This window comes from Malaclemys terrapin, chromosome 4, assembly GCF_027887155.1.
Source record: "Malaclemys terrapin pileata isolate rMalTer1 chromosome 4, rMalTer1.hap1, whole genome shotgun sequence".
Taxonomy (NCBI): Eukaryota; Metazoa; Chordata; order Testudines; family Emydidae; genus Malaclemys; species Malaclemys terrapin.
This window is the reverse complement of record NC_071508.1, coordinates 147770028-147794749: the sequence shown is the minus strand read 5'-3', so window position 1 is coordinate 147794749 and position 24722 is coordinate 147770028. Positions and strand designations below refer to the sequence as shown.

Sequence of the window (24722 nt, the reverse complement as noted above, 5' to 3'; positions counted from 1 at the left end):
GGGAATGACTACAGTGCTATTTTTATCCAGGTAGCCCTTAGCCATAAGCCTCCTAATAACTGGATGATTCCAAGTGCCAGTCATTCTGTCTTGTTGTATTTTCCCCAGAGTCTGTTTTTTCAAGCCTTTCTTGGCTGAATACTGTGGCAACAAGCTAGACAAATAAATAACCAACCATCTTCCTTTTCCCTTGGATTATCTCTGTCTACTGCGATTGATTCTGCCATTGCCTATCTTAGGGTAGGAACAGAGATGGAATCGACGCTATGTCCGAGATTTTTGTTCATTACACATAAGGGCAAAGATCTAAAAGCCTAGAGTTTAGGCAGAAAACCTCTCCAGTTTCCCGTTTTACCTTGTCCAGCATGGCATCTCCACACTCCTTCAGGATGATCTTCATCCACAGTCCAGCTGCCGTGGCACAGGTGGGGCTGGCAGACAACATACCACCCAATGTGGCCTTAATAAAGTCTGTGGCCTGTTCTGAGGGAAAGTACTCACTAACAACCTGGGAACAAATCAAAAACAGGAGAGACTGCAATGATGTCTGGCTTTTTAAAAATGGAGGCCTAATATCTCTATGAAAAGATATATGTATCAACAAACTGTTAATTAGCCTCATGTCTAGCGAGCCATTTGGGATTACAATTCTCTCTACAGTCTATATACGACATTTTGGTATTCTACACTAATGATATCAGGTTAGAGGCAAAGCCTCTGTTGCACAGTTAGCACAACATTGTACTGGATATGCAGGAAGTAAGTTTCCAGTTTGTATTCTCTGATATACACTGCATCGTTTTACAACTTATAAAATGAAGTAAAGAGAGGCATGCCCACAACTATAGGCTAAGGCAAACCCACCAAGTGACAGAATGAAGACTGGGTGGTTTCTCAGCTCGATGTTCCACTAACACAGTTTTTTCTCATGGCTGGCTGGATAGGTACATGTGTGCCCAGCTGCGTGCGTATTTCCATGTGTGTGCAACATTCTGTGGAATCTGCTTTTTACATGGCATTCATAGCACACTTCTATGAAAAGCATCTTGCTGGTTACTAGCAATGAATGCCCCGCTCCCACAGCTCACTCCAAGTACGGAAAGGCATCAGAAAAGCGTAAATGTAAAATGAATAGTGCCCTGTCACTAGAACATCCGCACAAGCTTTTTGAGTCAGTTACCCTGGCCATTTTGGAAGATGCCTGAAACAGAGCCTCAGGGTCTGGAGCTGTTAGTGCTTCACGGAGACATCTCAGCTCCTCCGCCGCTGACCCCAGGTTCATGGACTGGCCTGGAGTGGAGAAAAGCAGAAAAAGTACTGTAACGATTAGTGAAACTGAACCTCGACTGCATGGATATTCATACAGAAGGATCCATGTGCTATGCTGTTATCAGCATAGTGTAAAATCTTGGCACCATCAAAGTCAATGGCAAAACTCCTGTTGACTGTAATGGAGTTGGGATTACACCCTAAATGTCTGAAAGTTAACAGTAGTGGTATGTTATTGTGAATGATACAGGATTGAACAAGCACTGTATTCAGCTTGGAGCAGCTTTCTGGGTGTGTCTGGTTTCAGTAGCCTCCTTGCTCTCAGTATTTAAATCTACTCTCATAGTCAAGTACAAGTCATGCAGATAGATCTCAGGTTCCAATGTAGAGGTGAATCCCTCCACCAAACTCTCATTGTAAAAGAGATGGGGCTGGACAAAAACTTCGGCAGGAAATCCAGGCTCATCTGTCACTTCTAAACAATGCTGGGATTTCTATCTTGTACATGCAAAGATTGGAGTCCCTTCTTCTGTTTCTGAATCACCAACACTGTTTTTTAGGACTGATTAATAATAATTGGAAATAAGGTGACCAGATGTCCCGATTTTATAGGGATAGTCCTGATTTGGGGGTTCTTTTTCTTATATAGACTCCTATTACCCCCCACCCCCTGTCCCGAGTTTTCACATTTGCTGTTTGGTCACCCTAATTGGAAATGGCCTTAAACGATAACCAAGCTCTATCCCTTTACATCTAACCATTAGGTGAAAAGAATATCCTACTCTTTCACAGAGGGGAAAATGGCCTACACTTACTCCAGTAACTTTGAATGCTCATGACAGAGGGCTGCTGGAAGAACTTTTTGTTTAAAGAATTATTCCAGGAAACCCCTCCAATACAGCCAGTGGCAGGGTAAAGAGAATGAAAATGTTTAGTACCAAGGGCTTGTCTACATGGAGATAGTCAAGAAAACTAACCCAAATTCATTTTCAAAATGCATTAGTTAAACTTCATTAAACACCTATGGGGACACACTTATTTAGAATTAAAGGGGCCTTATTTCAGGTTAGTTTAATTCATGTAATTCACTAAAATTAATAAGGGCCATTTTAATTCAGAATCAGAGCATCCACACATGTGTTTAATGCCACATTAAATTTACACCTTTAGTTCATTTGGATTAACTTTCCTTAGTGTCCCTGTGTAGACAAGCCCTAAGGAATTTAGCAGTCATCTACCTGTATGCAAACCATTTATTATTTGTACAGTTCCCAAAAGTGTGCTAGGCTCTTTACACATCATAATCTTCTCTTCTAATGAGGTATTTACAAGATGCACACCATTCTGTTATCTAAGTGCTAACAGACAGGACAGAAAGAACTAGACAGGCAGAAAAATGAACATTACAACAGTGAAAGAAGGTGAAGAGTTACTTATACCTGCTAATGGTGAAGAATTACTTATACCCGCTAATGGTCTCCTCACCTTGTATACAGAGAAGGCAGCTGATACAGTCAACCACCCACTGACGGGATGTGGCCAGTGAATCACAGCTGTATGGTGCTATTAGTCCAATCAGAGATCCAAACTGATTAAAAGTTTCCTGAGTCTAATTACAAAAGAATGAAGAATGAACGTTCTCCAGCTGTACTAGACTTCACTTGCCATCCTTAATGTTGATACCAGTCAGCTCTGTGTTTTTGGGGAACCAGGGCGCAGTATCTAGCCTGTGTGACTCATGAAGGACACCCCTGTCTCTGTTTGAACCAATACCGATAGTAGAAAAGGCGTGCAGAGAACAATGAAGGGCATGGGGAGACACACCTAGACCCCTCCTGATAAGGGTGACAAGATTAAGACATCTCCATTTTTGCATACAGAATGAAGAACAGAGACAACTCCCCTAGCCTCATCTGCATGAAAGATGGGATAGGGATTAGCATAAAGAATGAGGAACGGGGAACCGCACTGAACTCTGGGACCAGAAAAGCAGGGACGCACTGCATCATGGGAATCCCTGCTCCAGATGCTAATGAACCTACGCCTGCACACACCCAGCTCAGCAATTATCAGAGCAATTCTAGTAATAAATCTTTGATTGACATCCCAAAATACTGAAGCAGCCTAGTTGCCTTGTGAGCTCCCTGGAAGAAAACAACACCCATAGCCAAGAGTGATCAGCTCCTATTGTCTAGCCCAGGGGTCGGCGACCTTTCAGAAGTGATGTGCCGAGACTTCATTTATTCACTCTCATTTAAGGTTTCACGTGCCAGTCATACATTTTAACGTTTTTAGAAGGTCTCTTTCTATAAGTCTATAATATATAACTGAACTATTGTTGTATGTAAAGTAAATAAGGTTTTTAAAATGTTTAAGAAGCTTCATTTATAATTAAATTAAAATGTAGAGCCCCCCGGACCGGTGGCCAGGACCCGGGCAGCGTGAGTGCCACTGAAAATCAGCTCGCGTGCCGCCTTTGGCACACGTGCCATAGGTTCCCTACCCCTGGCCTAGCCTAAAGAAAATCCTTGAGCCATCAGTTTACCCATAAACAAATCTAGTGTTCGCCCTTGAGCCATTGTATTTTCTCTACAAAACCCACGACCTATGCCCAAGTAAGGGTTCTGATGTATAGACCCAAACTCTGCATCAGTTCCACTGGGATTCCATCTCCTGACTGATTGTGCTGGGGGCTCTGCCTGTCTCCAGCACTCAGGACCCTGAGCTACCACCATCACCTGGGAACCCCGACCAGTTCAAGCCTCATGGAGTGGGTGAGATCCATCTCTCTCTCTCTCTCTCTCTCTCTGTTTTCTTTTTTACCTCAGGTATTAACCTTTAAAATGTAACTGGTATGTTTGTTTAGCTCCTTGTGTAGTTATCACTATTATTCAAGAAATAACTTTTATGGTTCAGCTGGTTGCTTCTCTCTCTCTCTCTCTCTCTGAATTTTACTCTTTTGTGTTTTAGCTTCCCCCATTTACTCTGCAGCAACGCTTCTTGCACCTAAGCTAAAGATCCCTGCAGCGCCCAAAATACTGTGGGGTTTGCTCATCAAGTGTGTTACTCCCAGTACAATTGTAATGTGAAAGTGTGATAGGGACGTGTTAAACTTGGGGCACATAGGGAGGGGCAGCTGAAAGTGCTGTTCAACCCAGCCTATTGAGACCAGGGGCACATAAGGGTACCAGCTTGAAAGTGCTGCTTAACCCAGCCCACTGAATACAGGGACATATGAGGGGATTAGCTGGGGAGTGCTGATTGACTTGCTCTGCTAGTGTGTGTGTGTGTGTGTGTGCGCATCTTCATCTAGAGAAGGCTCAGGCCTGAGCCTATCATAGGACAGAGATTTTCCAAATAATCATTTAGAATAACCTGGAAAGTGCATGGAAAAACTAACAGACTTTACATCTAAGCTGCCTTTGGATTCTGATCTGTTGTGATGATTCCAGAGAGACGTTTACAAACCAGCAGTTTATTCCATCACTGTTGTGATCTTGAACTATGAACATTGAAAGCCACTTGTATGGATATTGATCATTTAACCATTTGTAACTCTCTTCTTTTTTTTAACAATAAATCTTAGATTTAGTTATTAAGGACTGGCTGACAGCATGATATTTGGGAAAGACCTGAGGATAAGCATCTGGTCCTTTATAATCAGTGAACCTCACATATGGTGAGCCAGGTTTTCAGTAATCCCTCACTATATTAGACATAGAATATCAGAGTTGGAAGGGACCTGAGGAGGTCATCTAGTCTAACCCCCTGCTCAAAGCAGGACCAATTCCCAGAGAGATTTTTACCTGACTTCCCTAAATGACCTCCTTAAGGATTGAACTTACAATGCTGGGTTTAGCAGGCCACTGCTCAAACCACTGAGCTATCCCTCCCCCTTCTTCCAAGACATGGATGTTTAGATGGAAGCCAAGGTCTGGACTGCCAAAAGGGGACTGCATTTGGCATCTTGTTAACTAGGGTGGGAGCTCTTCTGTTGTTGCCTTGGTGAATCTAATTAGAGAATAAGCCATCAGTTTGGGGGATTGGCTGCCCTCTACTTCTTGCAGTCTGCCCGGAGTGTGGTCACAGCATTGTTGTGTAAACCTCTCTTCTGGAAGCAGGGGGATCTTAGTCACCTTGATATCCCAGCTGCTGCCCTGGAAGAGTTTGTCATGCATTTGCGTTGAGTGTCAGATCTGATACAAGCAGGGAAGTCAGCTCAAGGAAGAGTAAGAGGCTATACTCACTGTGCTATTAACTGCCTCTTGATAGGCAGTCAGCAGCTGGGTGCTGGCCTGCAAGGCCCTTTCTCTCTCCCACTCCTTCTCTGAACTGACCCATGTCGCTAGTAGCTGTTGGTAGAGCAGGGAATGGACAGAGTTAGTACCAGAAAATCCCTCCCAAAAGTTCCTCTTAAACAGGTTTAGTTGTCACTAAAATCCTTCTCCAAAGCATCTGACCTCGGTGTAGCAAAGGAATCACATGTCTAATGGAAGAGCCTCTTAGATATACAAGTCCCAGGGACCAGATTCACCTCTGGTGATTGAAGCCAAAGGAGTTACATGAGAGATGAATCTGGGCCCGTGTATGTGATGTCTGCTGTAGACTGTCTGATGGGAGCTGTCTAGCACATTGCATGCTGTTTGATGTCTGCTGCTGTGGTCTGTTTCCTGGGCAACTTCTCCCACGTCGAGTGGCAAAATGACAGAGAGGAGCATTTCTTTTTATTCATTTGAATAAGAGCAGAGAAGTCCCCCCAGCCCAGCCCCTTTTATAACTTCATTTTTATACTAAAGGTGCATCAAACTCCCCACCCCTCAGCTCTTCAAGATATTCTGTTCATGTCTGAGGAACAGGAAGTCTCCTCTGAATGAGTTTCCATACACAGGGCTTAACTCAATATTAATGAATTCCTCTTAGAAGAAGTGATCAGTTTCAACTGGTTCTCTTGGATTTGGCTACTGCAGTGGTGATTTTCTTGCCCGTCCAAGTAGTGTCAACTCCATTGTAAGAATTCAATCCCAATCCAGCCCTGGCATAAAATGGCATAGCTTCCGTGGATTTCAATGGGGCACATGCCCACTTATCACAAGGAAGAATGTAGTGCTTTCTCCCTAAAATTAACTCAGTTGTGGAAAATTCCTCCACAACTGAAGCTTGACCCCCTAAATCTCTGACTCTTCCCTGCTGTAACACAAGAAACAATCTCCACCGCGGTTCAATGGTCTACTCACTTCAAACATTTCCTGGAACCAGTCTGCGGTTGGTTCTTCCTCCAGCAGAGTCTTCATTAGCTTGCCAAGGGCTTCCAAGGACCCTACATACAGTGACTGAAACCAGAAGAGAAGGAGTGAGGCTCATCAGAGATTATTTGTGTGTGTGGGCCGGGGAAAGCTAACCATAACCTTCCCACGGAGGCCATGTGTGACTGCCGTCACCCAGTGCCTGCTGGGCAGAAATACAGTGGATGGTGCCAGAGGAGAACTGTTGTCACGTACCTGTATATGCAGAGCATCCTTCGCTGTCTCGCCTTCCTCTTTTGTCTTCTCCAAGGGAGGAAGGGGAAATAAACTTTTGAAACACTGATCAAGGAGCTCACGGTTTTCCTCCAGGGTCAAAGATGGTTTGAGTTTGCTGGCAGAAGAAAGAGAGAAAAGTCATGCATTAGATTCAGTACCACCTCCAAGTAAAAGAGTGGGTCCAATGGCTAGAGAGTGCCCCAGTCTAGAACCCCAAATGCAAACAACCCTTCACTTTGCAGCTGAGCACCTCTTTGCACCGCTATTAAGTATTGGCTCATCTAGAAGTAAAGCTAAAGCTTCAAGTCCCCTTTTTAGAGAAATCCACAAGCTTCCTTCCCCCTGCCAGCTAGCCAGACACCTCCCTCCCCATCTGAACTCTCCTCCATTGTACTGCATGCCCCACAACCTCCAGCCTTGTGTCTTGCAAGCACAAAGCTCCAAATGGACACATTCAAACCCTCAAGAACGGAAGTTCTGCTGGTGAGCAGCATGTGAGCCAAACCCTGCTCCCAACCTGACACTCATGAATTAACAAATAAGAAGTCATCACAGTGCCAGGAAATATGGCAGAAAATAGCCTACCTCAGATGTTCAATGGAAAGAATTGCCTTGTAGCGAACTGGAGATGCCAGGGAATCCAGTGGTTCCTTTTTAATGAAGTCCTGAAATGCATTAATAGGGACATAAAAATGGGAAATGGATTTGAAAGGCAGAGAGGTCTTCCTCTCTCACCCTGAAATAGGGCCATATGCCAGACCTGTAATAAACAGACACCGGGCTCAGCAGGCTCTCTGCCTCTGAAATGGACCGTAGGGCCATCTGCAGGCTATATGGAGGACAAAAAGATAACTCCCCAGACACAAGCCATTCCTTTCAGTTACAGCCCACAATATGTCAGCATCCCCGCCGAGCTCAGAGTGGACCCAGCATTCGGGTGCCATGCAGGTAGCTCATGAGACTGCAGTAGTACAGTCACAGCCAATGGATAAAATAACATCTCCCTGGAAAACCAGTCTTATTGCATTACAACAAACTCCTTTGTACTTCAGTCCTCAAAGCTCCTCATCACTCACCAGCATGTATCCAAGGAGCTCCTGTTTGTAAGAGAATTCGAACTCCTGGGAGTCTCTGGTCTCCAAGATGGCACAGCTAATCTCCGTGACATTCTGGATGAGGGTTAATTTTAGGTACATGTCCTACATAATCCAGAAGGAGAAACAAGAGGATGTGGATGAGAAACTGAGAGAAGAACCAGAGTCCAGAAGATAAAGATCAGGAATTAAATCTAGCCTCAGGAGAGGAGAGAGGTATCTGCAGATCCCAGAAGGCAGAGGACCCCAGCTCTGCACCAACCTCAGAAGAAAACAAAACCCAGGTTCATCAAATAAATCCAGGTCCACTTACACCAGAGCAACCAGGACTCCTGCTTGAGGTAGCAAGGAAATCAAGCTCTGTGCAATTTAAACAAGCAACTTGTGTATAGAAAATACAAGAGCTGAGGGCAGATTATTTAGAATTTACCTTGTTCGTAACAGTGATGCCCAGCACCTGAAAAACAAAATGCAAAACAGCTCTTAGCAATGTATGTCCAACATAACACACATCCTCAAAAGGTCCTGGCTGGTGAATATGGAGCAGAGAGAAATCACTATTGTTAAATCTTCCAAAAGGCAGGAAATGTATCCAGAGGGGGTGTTTTGCAGAGGTCAATATCAGGGGCCACACTACATAATATTTGCATTTGTGAACTACTAGAAGATATCAGTTTGGTTCAACTGTTTTTGACAATGCCTAAGTGAGAGTCTCAGTCAGACAGGGCAGAATTGAATGGCAAAGTGACGTGGAGAGGTTGCACGGAGATGAGAGTCAGTGCCAGCAGTCAGACACCTAGGGAACAGAAATAAGGAGCACGCAGACAAACAAGAAGGCAGATAAAGGTAAGGGAAGTAGTGTGTCCGAGAAACAGAGTGACAGCAAATCAACTAAATACAAGCTAGCACGAGTCTCTCTTGGGTAGCGAAAGATAGCGCTAGATACACATACATATTAGGGGAGTTAAAGTGTTATTCTGAATAGCCTGAGTCTGACCGCATCTGAATTACTGAGTAGCTAATTCTGGTCTACAGAATTTCAGAAGAATAGAGAGAAACTAGAGAAAATACAAAGAAGAGCAACAAAAATGATACAACATGTGACAGCTCACGCTCCGTCCATTACAGTTTTAAATTTGAGTTATGTGACAAATTATTGCTCAAAGGAGAGTTTTAGAAAATACAAACCCTCTCTCTATAAACTCAGAGGCAATGCTATAACTTCAGGGTAATGCCCCTAACACTTATCACACAAAAGCTCTTACCTGACAACTGGCTCTGTAATGGTGAAGGATGTTCCCTGTGATGTCTGCCTCTACTCGGGAGAGAAGCTGGTCTTTTGGAGCATGAACAGCCACGTTGCTGTATGTCAGCATCAGGGTGCTGCGAGTCTTGCCTCTTTTTCCACGGTGGTAGTCCTAGACAATCGGAAACGTCACTAGAGACAAGTTCTTGTGATTCATTTTGCCTTGGAATTCTGATCTGCTGCTGACAGAGGAATTGCTCACAGCAGCAATGGCAGTTTGCACTTGCAAAGCTCTTTTCAGCCAAAGATCTCAAACCATTTGCAAACAGTATTTAAGCAATATAATAACTGTGTGAGGTAGGGAGTTATTAGTATCTCCATCATTCCCATGGGCCACTCTGACACAGAGAGCCTAAAATGCTGAACATAGAGCAGTGAAGTACACGGGAGCTTAGTCGTTGACACTGGTGGGTACAAGATCAGGCGCTAAATGTCTTGCCTAAGGCTGCACAGTGAGTAAATGCAGAGCCGGCAATGGAAGCCCAGAGGCCTAGCCTCCTGTTCTATCCTTTAGATCAGTGGTTTTCAACCAGGGGTACTTGTGTACCCCTGAGGGTCTGCAGAGGTCTTCCGGGGGTATATCAACTCATCTAGATATTTGCCAGTTTTAGAATCATAGAATATCAGGGTTGGAAGGGACCTCAGGACGTCATCTAGTCCAACCCCCTGCTCAAAGCAGGACCAATTCCCAACTAAATCATCCCAGCCAGGGCACTATCAAGCCTGACCTTAAAAACCGCTAAGGAAGGAGATTCCACCACCTCTGTAGGGAACCCATTCCAGTGCTTCACCACCCTCCTAGTGAAAAAGTTTTTCCTAATATCCAACCTAAACCTCCCCCACTGCAACTTGAGACCATTACTCCTTGTTCTGTCATCAGGTACCACTGAGAACAGCCGAGCTCCATCCTCTTTGGAACCCCCTTTCAGGTAGTTGAAAGCAGCTATCAAATCCCCCCTCATTCTTCTCTTCTGCAGACTAAACAATCCCAGTTCCCTCAGCCTCTCCTCATAAGTCATGTGCTCCAGCCCCCTAATCATTTTTGTTGCCCTCTGCTGGACTCTTTCCAATTTTTCACATCCTTCTTGTAATGTGGGGCCCAAAACTGGACACAGTACTCCAGATGAGGCCTCACCAATGTCCAATAGAGGGGAACGATCACATCCCTCGATCTGCTGGAAATGCCCCTACTTATACAGCCCAAAATGCCGTTAGCCTTCTTGGCAACAAGAGCACACTGTTGACTCATATCCAGCTTCTCATCCACTGTAACCCCTAGGTCCTTTTCTGCAGAACTGCTTCCTAGCCATTCAGTCCCTAGTCTGTAACAGTGAATGGGATTCTTTCATCCTAAGTGCAGGACTCTGCACTTGTCCTTGTTGAACCTCATCAGGTTTCTTTTGGCCCAATCCTCTAATTTGTCTAGGTCCCTCTGTATCCTATCCCTACCCTGCAGTGTATCTACCATCATTTTACAACAGACTGCCTGCAGTTAAGCAGAGAGGAGCACAATCTGGAGCTGGGGTTCTCTCAAATGATTTTTATCATCTGATGTCTCATGGCTTGAGCGCCCCTCCCATGCACAATGTGTGGGAACTACATCAGTCGCTTGCATGGAAAAGACATCAGACGATAAAAATCATTTGAGAGAACCCCAGCTCCAGATTGTGCTCCTCTCTGCTTAACTGCAGGCATCACGTAGAACGCATACATTGGGGGACAATGCTAGCTGACCAGAGCAGACACTACCGCGGGGTTGCTGCCCCTGCTTTAGAGGGAGAGGAAGTTTGAGAGAAGCCCCTGGCTCCTTTACCTTCAGGCGGCCGATGAACCCAGAAATCTTAACCTTGCTCATTGCAGCCCCAAACTCCTGAAGTGCGTTCAAGGTGAGGTCCAAGTGGCTCTCAGCAGACAATGCGAGGATGGAAATGACTCCCTGTCACCCAAGAAAAATACTGGTTAGGATCGAACCAGGTGCCTGATAGACCCCACGACTCCATTCCTTTCACCTGAAGTGGTGTAAAATGCCAGCGAGGCCTGAGACACATGGGGAGCGGGGGGCTGAGTGAAATAGCAATGAAGAGGATATGAAGCAAAATGGCGTCTGTCCCAGGCCAACTCAGAGCTGAGCCCCACAGGGAGCATTCAGGGATTCCTTGGTACAGTGGGGAGAGGGACAGAGTCCTCACCTCTCTCTCAGGGGCTTCCGTATAATCTGTTGTCGTCAGAAATGTATTAATCTGTGATTTAACATGGACCAGGTCCTGACAAACTGCTAAGGACGTTCCTAGCGCCTTATACAGGAAACTCTGAAAGAAAGAGACCAGCACTGAGACATCACTAACACAACGTGCCTGTCAGTACAGACCCAGCTCAGCAACACTCAGGAAGGAACACGATAGCCAAGTCCAAGCATCCAGACCGCAGAAACATCCCATCATCTAGCCCAGCCAGAGAACCAACAATGCAGTACAGACAAGCAGCCTGTCCAAGCAAATATTGGAAGGGCGGGCGGGCGGCAAGAGAGCAGGAAACAACTAAAAACAAATTTTATATGCAGAATAAAATATAAAGTAATGAAGCCTTGAGAGAAGCCTTATGCAGCCCCCCAGTCAGAATTTCAAGGGAAATTAATGACAGGTTTCAGAGTAGCAGCCGTGCTAGTCTGTATCCGCAAAAAGAAGAACAGGAGTACTTGTGGCACCTTAGAGACTAACAAATTTATTAGAGCATAAGCTTTCGTGGACTACAGCCCACTTCTGCATCCGAAGAAGTGGGCTGTAGTCCACAAAAGCTTATGCTCTAATAAATTTGTTAGTCTCTAAGGTGCCACAAGTACTCCTGTTCTTCTTTTTAAGGGAAATTAACTAGAAACTAAGCCTTAACAGATAACAAACCTTCTCTTTGGAGGGGCTGGCATAGCCGGCCATCTGCTGGCTCAACTCAAGGCTTATCTGGCTGCTCCAGGCACTGTCGCCAATCATCTCCAGAGATGTTCTTAGGAACTGAGTGTAAAACAAGAGTTAAAGCAGATGGTTAATTGCGAGAATTTGGGGGTTGTTGTGGGGTTTGTTTGTTTGTTTGTTTGTTTGTTTGGTGTTTTTTTTCTTCCTTGTTCTCTATTGTAAACTTTCCAATATTCAGGTGTCATGGGAAGATTATTTCCCTATTGACAACTATAAACATCAACAACCCAGACTTCCTCTGCCTGTTGTTCTTTAACCTTTGCCTGATGATTCCTCTCAGTCCCCAAACCCAGATGGACAGTGAATTGGAGAATGAGATGGAGCCAAGAAATCTGACCACTGAGGAGTGATTTTATAGTGGATGGAGAATGGGTCTAATACATTTTGAACAAAGGGCCCTGGACTATGAAGGACCAGGCACCTTCTCTGAAGTGTTATGGACCCTTTATGCCACCGCCCGAGGGTCCCCAGGGTTGTGAGGTACCTCACTACCACCTGCCCTTAGCATGAGGAAGCCTTCTCTGTGCCTGCCACATGTCAGCTCCTGACTCTGCCAGCCACAGGAAACACAAGCACGCCCTTCTCACCCCATCCAGCTCCACTGTCCTTCTACAGATAAGCAATCAGTACAGGCCAACCGCCGAGCCCTCTGTGCATCCCGAGAATGTCCAGCCCCTGTTCCACTGGACACTCACAGAATTCATAGGTTTGCTACACACCACGTCACTGCTGTCACCTCAGCATCATCGCTCCATTTAACACACTTAGATACGTTTAGAGTGAAAACAACTATACTTCACTTCGATACGTTTATAGTGAAAACAAGTAGAGTTTAATTCACAAAGGACAGAGATTTGAGAAGCAGCAAGTAAAATTAATGTAAACAAATGGTTACATAAAAATAAAATCATAACACACTTCTAGAGCTTAAACTTAGATAACCAAACATTCCCCTGTCTCACAAAGGATAGCTCCCCCAAATCTCTCTCCCAGCATGAAACACCCAAACCAAATGGGATCCTCCATTCATGAGACAAGCCAGCTGGCAGTTCGTCCAATAGGTGAAGGATACCTGGTACAGGATACCTCTGGACCTCCAGATATAGTTCCAAGCATCCATTGTCTTCACTTGTAAACAGGGTACCCCCTATTGTTTGTTTGTTTTTCTTGTATCGAATCTCCTCTGGAAACTTTGCAATCACTTGATTAGAATGTTGCTCTATTGATTAGCATCCACTGTGAAGAATTACTCATCTACATACAGCCATTCAGGCAGATAAGTATCTCCTGCCTGAAAGAAACTTATTGATCACTTTCTGATAACCAGCCCCTACTCACAGACCTTAAAAGCATACATTTCAGTATACAACCATAACGCCTTATATATTATCCATCCAGTTACTGTGCAATGATTATGATGATCTGTGTGGCACAGGTATCCAGTAAAGGCTTTACATGACACCCTTTGATTATATGGAGATCAGATCCAGGGAATCCTGGTAATCCTATGCACTCCTGTGGCCTCTCCCACTGGGTACCCAAAGGACCTGGGGTCACACCCTCAACTCCCATTGAAGTCAGCGAGAGGTTAGTAACTCTCAGCACTTTGCTGTTTCAGGCCCGAATTTTGAACAGCAGCCAGAAAATATCAGAAACCTCACAAGAGAACCTAATCTTCTTTGATTTTTTAGCCCAAAGAATTTCAAATGAGGCTGGATCTGGAATGGGAAATTCTAGAGTGTAATCCAATCCCAAATGGAACTCCAAACCTTCTGGGGCTTATTTGTCACTAGATCCTGTCCTTTCATTTTCAGCGCTCGCCATAAAAATGTTCCTTGTCTGGATTTACACGAGGCTGTAAAGAGCTCTTTCTGACCAGAAAGGCTTCTCCATGAGATACAGTCACCAAACCTTGTCTCGTCGCTTTTCCTTTTTGGGTTTCTCAGAGCAAATTTTCTTTTGAGTGGCAAATAGAAAAAAAGAATCCTTTAAATGTCCCCCAGTGATGCATTAGCACCATTAGCATGCTGGTTTTCTGGTTAAGTTTTGTGCTGTTCCCAGTGGTAATACAGAATTATTTATAACTAGAGCTGGTTGAACAATAGTAAGTCCATTTCACAAAACAAGTGGGATTTTTTTGTTTTCTTGATTTTTCAACACACAAATGAAAAGTGAAAAAACAAAAAATATTTTGCTTTTCAAAATCAAAAATGATCATTATTCAATTCTTTGTTTTCCCTCTTTCCTTCCCTTTACCCCTGGTCCCCTTGCCGGTTTCCCCCTCTTCCACTTCGTGACTGAAAAAGCTGGAGCGGGGAGGAGACAAACAGGAAAGCAAGTGGAAAAAAAACCCCAAAATCAACTTCAGTTTCAAAAAACTAAACATTTTCTATTTGGGTTGGAGTTGCTTTGTTTTGTGTAACAAAAAAAATCCTGAAAAATTTGAAAATGTCCCAAGAAAATAAAAAAGGCCATTTTTCACTGAACAAAAGTTACAAATGAAATGGTTTGACCAGCTCTGCTTATAATGAATAATTTATCATTATTCTTTCCCCAGCTGATACATTTGGAGGGGGGAGGGAGGGCTGTGACAATACAGCTGAAAGCCATCTTGTACCTGAAGCAGCATGTGCTCCCACTGTTCATAGTCCAGGGAATTCTCTGTGTTTCCTATAAAGGAGGAGGCAAAACAATAATGTCACTTAGGTTAGCAAGAAGAGTCGTCCCAGGTATCTCCTTTGCAATCAGTCCTTCTAAAACTCCTGGTCTGCCAAGCTGTAACATACCTGGGCTTTCAAGGCTAAATGGGACCTATGCCAACGTTCTTTGTTGGACCAACAGAAAGTATCATGTTATGTACCCTGCTGGCATTTTTATTCAGGGTCAGTCAACCCACCAGGAGTGAGATGCTGAGCACTCCCAATTCCTGTTGACTTTAATGGGAGCTGAGGGTGCTTAGCACGTCACAAAACAGTTCAGCACATCAGAGGACTGGGTTTAATGTGAATACAAACTTTTCCTGCATAATAAGAGATTCTGGACTTGATCCTAACTCAATGTAAATCGGTGTAGCTTCACTGAAGTCCATGGAATTATACTGATTTACATCAGCTGAGAATCTGGCCCTGTTTCTGAAGGTCCAGCTCTAACCTACACTTCTTTAATGTCGGCACAATGTAATACTGGGGACTCTGTACAGCAACAACAACTAGGGAAGATACAGCTCATTTCTTAGATCTTTTTTTGAATATCAAACCCACTTGAACATTTTGGGGTCCGATGTTCATGAGAAAGATGTCGGGTTTGTGCTCCACATAGGGTCTGTCATACTCCACAGAGACTGTACTGGCACAGCTATGTCATTGGAGCTCTGCTGGCATAACCCCATAGTGTAGACACAGCCGACACCAGGGGTCGGCAACCTTTCAGAAGTGGTGTGCCGAGTCTTCATTTATTCACTCTGATTTAAGGTTTCACGTGCCAGTCATACATTTTAACATTTGAAGAAGGTCTCTTTCTATAAGTCTATAATATAGAACTATTGTTGTATGTAAAGTAAATAAGGTTTTTAAAATGTTTAAGAAGCTTCATTTAAAATTAAATTAAAATGCAGAGCCCTCTGGACCAGTGGCCAGGACCCAGGCAGTGTGAGTACCACTGAAAATCAGCTCGCGTGCCGCCTTTGGCACGTGCCATAGGTTGCCTACCCTTGGCCTACACTGATTGAAGGGTTTTTTCCACGGAGGTCAATAGATTCATACCACTGTAAAATTGGTGAAAGACATTTTTAGGCCCATAATACCTACATTCTACAAAGGGCACCCACTTGGCCAACCTAGCTTTTATGGCTTGGGTTTCCTTACAGAAAGAAAAACTCTGGGTTTTTGAATTGAATCACCCTTGAAAGTAAACATGGGGTTTAATTTTCAGAAAAATTCAGTTTCCAAAATCAGACGATATATGTAACTCCAAAATATTTCACTAACCTCCAGCTTCATGTGTATTCACCTTCCCAACTGATAACCTAGCAAAGGCGTGGGGGGAACTGCTGTAAAATTTCTATTCAGCTGAAACCTTCCTGGCCTGATTCTGCCCTGATTGAATTGGCCTCAGTGGTTCAACTCTGGCTTTACCCCAGTGGTTCCCAGTTATCCAGGTGAAGGAAAAGTGAGGGCCTAGAAGCCCAATTTCAATTCCCCACTGTTCCCATGTACTGCAGCAGGAATGGCACAACACATGTCAATAGGAAGCTGCATTTTGTGGCTTCCCTTCTATTCTCCATGGACCGCACTCCTCCTAACTAGCACTTTACCTTCAATGTACTGCAGCAGAGGTGGGATCTTCAGTACCCACATCTCACCCACTGCTGCGTGGATATTGTGGTGCAGGGCCTTCAGTAATTGCAAGGCAGCACATCCATGTCCTTCTCTTTCATAAGGGGATGAGGCTACTACCTATCAACGAGAGAGAAAGAACAGGCTAAGTTTTGTCAGCACAATACCAGTTTGTTCCTGAAGGAGGGAATAGGTCAGACTCTCTCATTGTGGAGACCATACAATAGAGTTGTTGCTTCTACTGCAGTGTCTTCCTGAAGAAGCAAGCATTCTAGCTAGTACGAGGATGCAGAACAGTGTGTCTCAGGAGAGGGTGGAGAGAGAGAGACCCAATCATACACATTGCTCAGCCTGTCTATAAGCATCTAGCTATAATACCGATTTTTATAGTTAACTGTCCCACTTCACATTTCGCAGAAAACCTATTCTCATGGTCTACTCACCAGGAGTCGCGCCAGCAGCCCCTGGGGTGTAGGGAGTTTCACTAGGGAAAGAAACAGAATAGCATTAATTATGCCAGGCTTTGCAGAGAGTCCTGCTGATGTTATTCACCTATCCATTTCCAACGTGCCCACCAATGTTGAATACAGCTGATAATAATTTGCATTTCCATAGTGCTTTCAGTCTGAGCATCTCAAAATGCTTTACAAACAGGAATGAATTCCGCCTCACAGCACCTCTATGAGGTTGGCATTAATTACTCCTTCATTTCACAAGTGGGGAAGCTGAGAGAGAAAGATCAAGTGATTTCCCCCAAGGGCACATCAGAATTTTGGTGGCAAGCTGGGAACAGAACCCACATTTCCTAGCTCCCTCCATGGCCATGTTGTAATCACAAGACCAGCCCTCATTCATTTTAGCCTCCTGATTGCAGACGAGAGAACTGGAGCAGACTGAATCTGTTCATTTCATAGGGCCTGGAGAGAATACATGAAAGAGTTTCTGTTATAAACCTGGTCCACTGTAGTCGAGGCAAGCAGCTTCTTCTCCTTCCTGCTGCTTTTTCTCAGCCAGTTCCCTAAGGCATCTGCAGAGAGGCTTCAAAGTACCCGTGTACTGAGCTGGCACCACATACTCCAGAAGCCTTGGCCATAACACCTGCAGAGAAGAGCGAGACTGTTCAGTACACAGCTATTTCCATTCCCCCACCTCCAGTATCCTGCTGTCTGAATCCCTCCCTGTCATGTAGCTTCTCCTTTTATTCCTCACTGACCCTTCCCTAACCTATCACCTCATCTCTCTCTCCCCAACATCTCACTCTACCTGTTTGGTGTCCCCGCACTCTGTCTTTTAAATACACTGCCTAGTTTGGTGAATCCTCTTTCCCTGCATTAGAGCATTATGGAGCTATTTAGATAGCACCAGAAACTCACCCAGAACTTTACAGACCTATATAAGGCACAGTCTCAGCCCCAATATCTGTTCAAATCCAGGATCACCAAATCAGAAGTATTCATGGGGGATCTAAGGGGAAGTTGCACTCAGACAGTGGAAAGAATTAAGGGAAGATCTCTGCAACATGATTCCTTCCAGTTAAGTTGCTTTATATCTTTTCTCTAATGTGAACCACTTACTCCATGATGAAGGGGTCACACCATCCCTGACATGAATTTGATATGCTGTTCCTCCATTATGCTGACTGTGCAAAAAGCTTCCTTGTGGAGAGGTACAAGGAACGTAAGGAAGAATGTCCCTATTTCAAGAAGCAGTAGCAACAGGTCACTTACTTGGGTCATTCCACTGACTGAGGTGTCCAGACATTGCAGGATGTCAATGCACAGGGTTTGGATAGTGCTTTCTTCCTGAATAGCCTGGGTGAGAAGTGTTGTACCCTGCTGTGAGATAGTTATATAGAACTTATTAGCTAGTAGTAAGATACTGGCTATAGAATCAGTGTCCTTCTCTTACGAAGCCATCTTGAACATTGACCTATGCCTGCTTTTATATTGCACTGGAAGTGCACAAACGTCTGAAGGAAAGAGAGTAATAGAAACTCCTAACTGGTGGGTCAGATCCCAGGCTTAGGAAAACCCTAAAGCGAAGGGAATGATTCACTGAACACAAAAGAGTTTCCCCAACAGTGTTAAATTTCTTTTAAATTTGAAAAAAACTGTTTCATCTTTTTATCTCTGAGGAAAAACATTCAGCCTCCGCCCAGTGGAAATAAATATGCAGAACCAGGGGGATCCACTCTGTTTGTTCTGATGCTCCAACCAACTTGGTCATTCTGTGTGTAGTGAGTGTGAGTCTATCAACAACTTACAGTAAAGTTGAACTGTTTATGTTAATACATATCATGGATCCAGTCATGGAGCACAGAGTGTCTGGAGCCCCTGGCTGTGTCCATGGATAGAAATACAGATTGAAGAGATTTTTACACTAGTACATGTAGAGTAGAGTATGTAGTGAGGGAAATACGCAGCAAGCTTTTCCAGGCTCCTGACAGTCTGGGATGCAGCCTGCATAACCTCGGTGTTTTGCTGATAGTTTAGGTATGCTTCAACAGCCCCAGAATTGGGCAGCATTATGTTCTCTGGAGAGTCTATTGAAAACAAAAAGATGTGCTTCCTTGTACAAGAACATTTCACTGAAAAATGGTGGTTTCAGCATTTTCAATGTCTCATCAGAGGTTTGAGTAACCTAGATAACTCTGTTAGATGTAAAGACCCAGTGTGAGATTCTGATCTCTGTTACACTAGTATAAATCCAGAGTAACGCCACTAAAGTCAGTGGAGTTACCTTGACTTTACACCAATATAACTGATCAGATTCTGGCTCTAATCATTCAGTCCAGCTGTCCTTGAGTCAAAACTCCCACAGAAGGCAAGGGGAGCAATCAGCATGCAAGTATGGTAGGACCGAGTCCTAAGTGTTAAGAACTCTCCTTACCAGTTTGCTGGTGGACACACTGAACTCGCGGAAAACATATGCTACCACATCCCATGCTGCACAATTCTCCACACTTCCTGAACTGAGCAGCCTCCTGATGAAATGAAGAACTGCCTTCCTCACCTGCAAGGGTAGAGATTACACACAAGAGTTCTTGTTATCCCTTCTGCCTGAAATAGGAGATAGGATATGAGAGACCTTATGCTTTTGAATTTATCTCCTTAGATTATAAACGTGGATACATTTAACACTGGCAGGAGAATGACATGCCTTCTCTAGTCTGCAGTCTCTCCTCTGGATCTGAATGAAAGCTCCACCCAGATATCCATTCATCCCATATCATTGAAAAAAACTGAAATATTTCACTGCTCCACACACAATCTTACCGTAGCATTCTGATCACTGAAAGTGGATTTCACTGCCTTCACAATCAGAAACTTTTTAACTCTTGTCTCGGGCACTGAAAGATAAGGAGAAGTGTACAGTACTTCTTTGTTCCACTCACTCACTTTCCACATTGGAATTAATCCTGGACTTCAAAGGGCCCTATTTAAGAATAGTACCGAGCTTCTCTCATCTACAGAATCAGTGGGACAAACATAGGACCAGACTCTGGTCTCAGTTACACCAGTGTAAATCTAAAGTAATTCCACTTCTATAACGAGTGCCATCATACTACCATGATGGAAATATTATAAAAGCATTAGATAGACTGAGGTCATTGAAGTTAATCTGTGTTTACACCAGTAGAACAGAACTCAGAATCTAGTCTATAGTGTAGAATACTGACGAATATCGAGTCAGGAGTCCTATTTTATTTGTATCTGATTATTGTTAACATACATTAGCCCCAAGTTAACTTCTGTATTTGAAGTTGAAAAATATCTTGGGCTACATTCAGCACTTAGTTGAACCTGTTGATTTCTGGGTGGCCATAGGGGGGTAATTTAGGGCAGCATTTGGTCCCTTAGTGGAGATCCAAACCACTGGTGACTGTGTGTTATAAACAACAGAGGGTCCTGTGGCACCTTTGAGACTAACAGAAGTATTGGGAGCATAAGCTTTCGTGGGTAAGAACCTCACTTCTTCAGATTGCATCAGATTGCATCTGAAGAAGTGAGGTTCTTACCCACGAAAGCTTATTCTCCCTATACTTCTGTGAGTCTCAAAGGTGCCACAGGACCTTCTGTTTTTTACAGATTCAGACTAACACGGCTACCCCTCTGATACTGTGTGTTATAGAGACTCTGTGCCCCATTTGCAAAGGCGATGAGTCTGTTAGAGCCCTGCCGTGCCTACAAACCCTTGGTTCTTTAGCTCAATCTATAGTAGCTCATGCTTTTAGCTCTGGATCAGAGCCGGCTTTAGGCCGATTCCCCCGATTCTCCTGAATCGGGCCCCGTGCCTCAGGGGGCCCCGCACCCCACGCCTAACAGGGCCCCGTGCCCAGTGGCCTTTTTAATTTTTGCTCATCTAGCGGTGCTCCGGGTCTTTGGCAGCACTTTGGCGGCGGGTCCTTCACTCCCTCCGGCTCTTCGGCGGCACGAGCGAGTGAAGGACCCGCTGCCAAAGACTCGGAGTGCCACCTGGTGAGCACAAGCCCCACGAATCGGGCCCAGCACTTCCTAAAGCCGGCCCTGCTCTGGATGTCCCCAACTCAACCCTCAGCATGTCGGCCAAGAGGGCAGCTGGCACAGTTGCTCCTGTGTTACTTACAGTCGGCGCCAACAATAGCTCTGAGCAGATTCAAAGAGGCCACACGAACAGCCTCATTCTCAATCTCCAGCTGCGAGTGCAGAAATGCTATCAGATCATCAGGAGAAGAACGGGCTGCAAGGGAACAAATCACGTCCTCACTGACAACAGAACTCTTATTCTTACCATACCTGACAAAGGAAGTTACAAGGAAACCACTGTGTAACTCAGAGTCTCTTCCCCTTACCTAGCAGAACTACACAATCCAACAGCTCTGCGTGATTTTCCGTGCTGAGCGGCTTAGCTTGAGAACAGATCTGTGGAAAGAAGGGAAATGGTCAAAGAAAAACTAATCAGAAGCAATTGACAAGAAAATGTTCAATGAATTTCTAAGCTTCCACTTCCTACTTGTCCAACTAGAGGTCTGAACCCCAGGTAGATGGTACTGAATGCACAGCAAGAATCAAACCCAATGTCCAATACATTCGATAAGAGAAGCTAAAGGGTTTTGAGCGGCAGAGCTGATCGAATCAAGACACAGCCACAGTTTTTACTAGACAACTCTGACTCCCCCGATAATCGGCTTATGGTGAAATTGCTTTACAAACTGAGCTGGAGATTAGCTAAGAAAATGAGACCGCTACCTGCTTACTCCCGAGCCTGCAGAAATCAGTAAGGCACGAGGAGGTCCCCAGGCTCTGCACTATCATTCGATAGATTTTTATTGTTAATATGCTTCAGCTCTGCTGGGCCTAAGCTCAAGGGATCCAAGAAAAACCACCCCTCACCTGGATGTGCAGAGCACTGCAGATGGCTTGAAACTTCTCTTTAGGTAGAGGGATCTTATATTCACAAGAGACCTCCAAGAGCTGGCTCAGACTCTGCAACAGAGGGTGAAAGTCAGATGGTGGCGCACACAGGAGCAATATGTAGTGACTGAAGCAGCTTCAGGGGATTCGTCGATTCCAAGGCTGGAATGGATTATTGCCATTGTCTAGTCTGACCTCCGGTACAACACAGGCCATAGACCTTGCCCAGAATAATTCCCAGAGCAGAGCTTTTAGAAAAACATCCCAATCTCAATTTAAAAACTGTCAGTGAGGGAGAATCTGCCTCGGCCCTTGGTAAATGGTTCTAATGGTTAATTATCTCACCATTAAAAATGTACGCCGTATTTCCAGTCTGAATGTGTCTCGCTTCAGTTTCTAGCCATTGGATCAAGTTACACCTTTCTCTGCTAGACTGAAGAGCCCATTATAAAATATGAGTCCCTCGTGTATGATATTATAGACTGTCATTAAGTCACCCTGTCACAGGATAGGTCCACCCCGTCAGGTTGGTACCAGGTTGTGGAGGATTTGAAGTGGATCTGGGACGGCCCAACTGGCCTAGTCTCCCTAGCCACCGCAGCAGTCCTGGCTCCTAGGGCAGCGTAGCCTAATGATCGGGATCAGTGCAGCAGCCCTTCGGTGAGGGTCCTCTCCATTATTTACCACTCCCCAATTTTTATCTCATCTGCCAACTTTATCAGTGATGATTTTATGTCCTCTGCCAGCTGACTGATAAAAAAGGTGAAAATCTAATTCCTTCCTGCATCTAAACACTTTTCTCCTTTGCTGCTTGAAGCTTCCAGAATGTCTCTGATGCCATCTACATATTTTACTATGTTTAAGCAGTTGTGTAGTGCCCTGATGCTATCAAACAAGTCCATGATGCATTGGTTCCCTCCAAATCATGGGTATTTCAACCCCAAAAGTGACCACATACTCTGTACCAGAAAGCTTCAACCAACAGAGATAGTGAGTAAATATCACTACCAAGTAGTTATAGCTGTCTCATGACTTCATTTACAACTGTGTAGCCCCACTGAAGACAGAATATGGCCCATTACTTCTTGCTCATGTGGTACTGAGGTAGATGAAATAGAGAGACAAGGGGAGTGAGACGATATCTTTAATTAGATTATCTCACCCACCTTCTCGCTCTAATATCTTGGGACCAACATGGCTACAACAGCACTGCATAGAACGGTAGATGCAATAGACAGGCAATACTTTTATATCGCTCTAGTTATATAAGCCAAAGCAATCACCCTCAAGCCTCCTTAGTATTAATTTTCAACCACTGACAGTTGGTTTGGTATTGACCAGAGACAACATATGGCAGCCCCTGCTCTGAGGAGTTTATGATCTAAAATAGAGACACAGAGTTGACAGGATGTACTGGGAAATCACAAGGAGGGAGTATCTTGTTGGGGAGTGGGGCAGGTGTTCTGTTTTTTATCTCCTTATCATCCTCCCCAAGAAACAGAGGATGCTTTTCATAAGAGGCATTTACCTACAAATCTTGTTGCCTGGGTCACCATGCGCATAAACCCAGAACTCGTGTGGATATTTATTATCTAACAAGTCACTGTCTAAACCAGGAAACCCCATTGGCAGCAAATTCCTCATGCAGTTCATACATGCACACGCATAGACAGTTACCTTAACGAGGGGTACCTCACCTTGGTGACGTGAAAAACATCAATGTCCTCCTTATATTGCTCAAGGAGCCATGAGATCAGTTCAAATATCCGATCGTGATGCTCCTCTTTGTGTAGCAGGAGGCTCATCATGGGACCAAGGGCTTTGATGATGGCCTGCTTGAGCTGCATAGATGAGATACAGAATTTATGTTCCTAAGAATTCATTCAATATCATCCAATGGGCACACCTTTTCTACTTCTAATGAGTGCAACTTCCCTTGTTCCACTGTAGGAACGGCCCTATCTCAATATTTCCTGGTAAAGAACCGGGATTCATAGGGTTGATTTCAGGATTACATTCTAATGCACTTCACTGCTATACCAGGGAAAATATTCCCCAGATTAGTATGCATTCTCAGCCAACTCAAAACTGCTGTAATTCCACTGGGGTGAATGGACTTATACCGGGAATTAATTTAGCCCATTATCCCGTCTTCATCTGCACATTAGGTGCAGAAAACTAGAAGCTATGTACACTGTGTGCAGACAGAATTTCCATGATGTGGTGACATTATAAATATATGGGGTTTAGATGTTTTACATGACACTCTGGTCCATCCAAAAGGACCTACCATTAAATGCCATATCACAGAGAGTGACAGACATATAGAATTTAACATTACAATTTCTGCTAAAGGTTTAGAAAGCCAGCAATTCTCACCTTCAGTTCCTCGCATTTCAGCCAGTTGCTGGTCACATGACAATAGAATGGAAGAATTGTATCGAAGAATCGCAATGTACCCATGCTGGGGAATGTGTTCTCATCCCAGTTAGTCAAATATAGATTTATTGCCCTGGACCATTTTTCCAGAACTGTATGGAAGGCGAGAAGACGGGCAATGTGAAAAGGACATATTAGTAACGAGGAGAAGTTGCTTTATCAGTGAACTCACCCAGGCCTAAAGTTTACTACAATTCCATGGCAGCTACTGCTTAGTTCAGGACTAGACGCTGAAATCCCATATCAATTTGGAGCTATTTCTCTTCCCCCCATTCCATGTCTTGTTTCTGAAAAGGCTTTTAAATTTGCACATCTCTCAATCTTTTTTCAATTACCATCATTTGAAGACAATTTTTTTCTCCCTTCCTTGTTACCTCTTCATTAGAGCTGGTTGAAAAAGCA

General features: G+C 44.3%; 1 protein-coding gene across 1 annotated transcript in view; it reads right to left on the bottom strand.

Moving 5' to 3' along the window:
- LOC128836164 (maestro heat-like repeat-containing protein family member 2B) overlaps positions 1–24722 on the bottom strand; it is a 41314-nt gene that overhangs the window by 12107 nt on the left and 4485 nt on the right. Inside the window, exons 5-29 of the mRNA XM_054026181.1 lie at positions 24261–24412; positions 23579–23722; positions 21861–21953; positions 21320–21389; positions 21094–21207; positions 19764–19837; positions 19378–19500; positions 18216–18299; positions 17442–17586; positions 16932–16972; positions 16467–16608; positions 14772–14824; positions 12086–12193; positions 11378–11497; positions 11002–11124; positions 9148–9300; positions 8313–8339; positions 7865–7987; positions 7374–7453; positions 6768–6903; positions 6504–6599; positions 5517–5621; positions 2755–2878; positions 1181–1290; positions 356–508 (exon numbers count right to left, since the gene is read on the bottom strand). Of these exons, the coding sequence (XP_053882156.1) occupies positions 356–508; positions 1181–1290; positions 2755–2878; positions 5517–5621; positions 6504–6599; positions 6768–6903; positions 7374–7453; positions 7865–7987; positions 8313–8339; positions 9148–9300; positions 11002–11124; positions 11378–11497; positions 12086–12193; positions 14772–14824; positions 16467–16608; positions 16932–16972; positions 17442–17586; positions 18216–18299; positions 19378–19500; positions 19764–19837; positions 21094–21207; positions 21320–21389; positions 21861–21953; positions 23579–23722; positions 24261–24412 (2693 nt within the window). The remainder of the gene's footprint in view (positions 1–355; positions 509–1180; positions 1291–2754; positions 2879–5516; positions 5622–6503; positions 6600–6767; positions 6904–7373; positions 7454–7864; positions 7988–8312; positions 8340–9147; positions 9301–11001; positions 11125–11377; positions 11498–12085; positions 12194–14771; positions 14825–16466; positions 16609–16931; positions 16973–17441; positions 17587–18215; positions 18300–19377; positions 19501–19763; positions 19838–21093; positions 21208–21319; positions 21390–21860; positions 21954–23578; positions 23723–24260; positions 24413–24722) is intronic.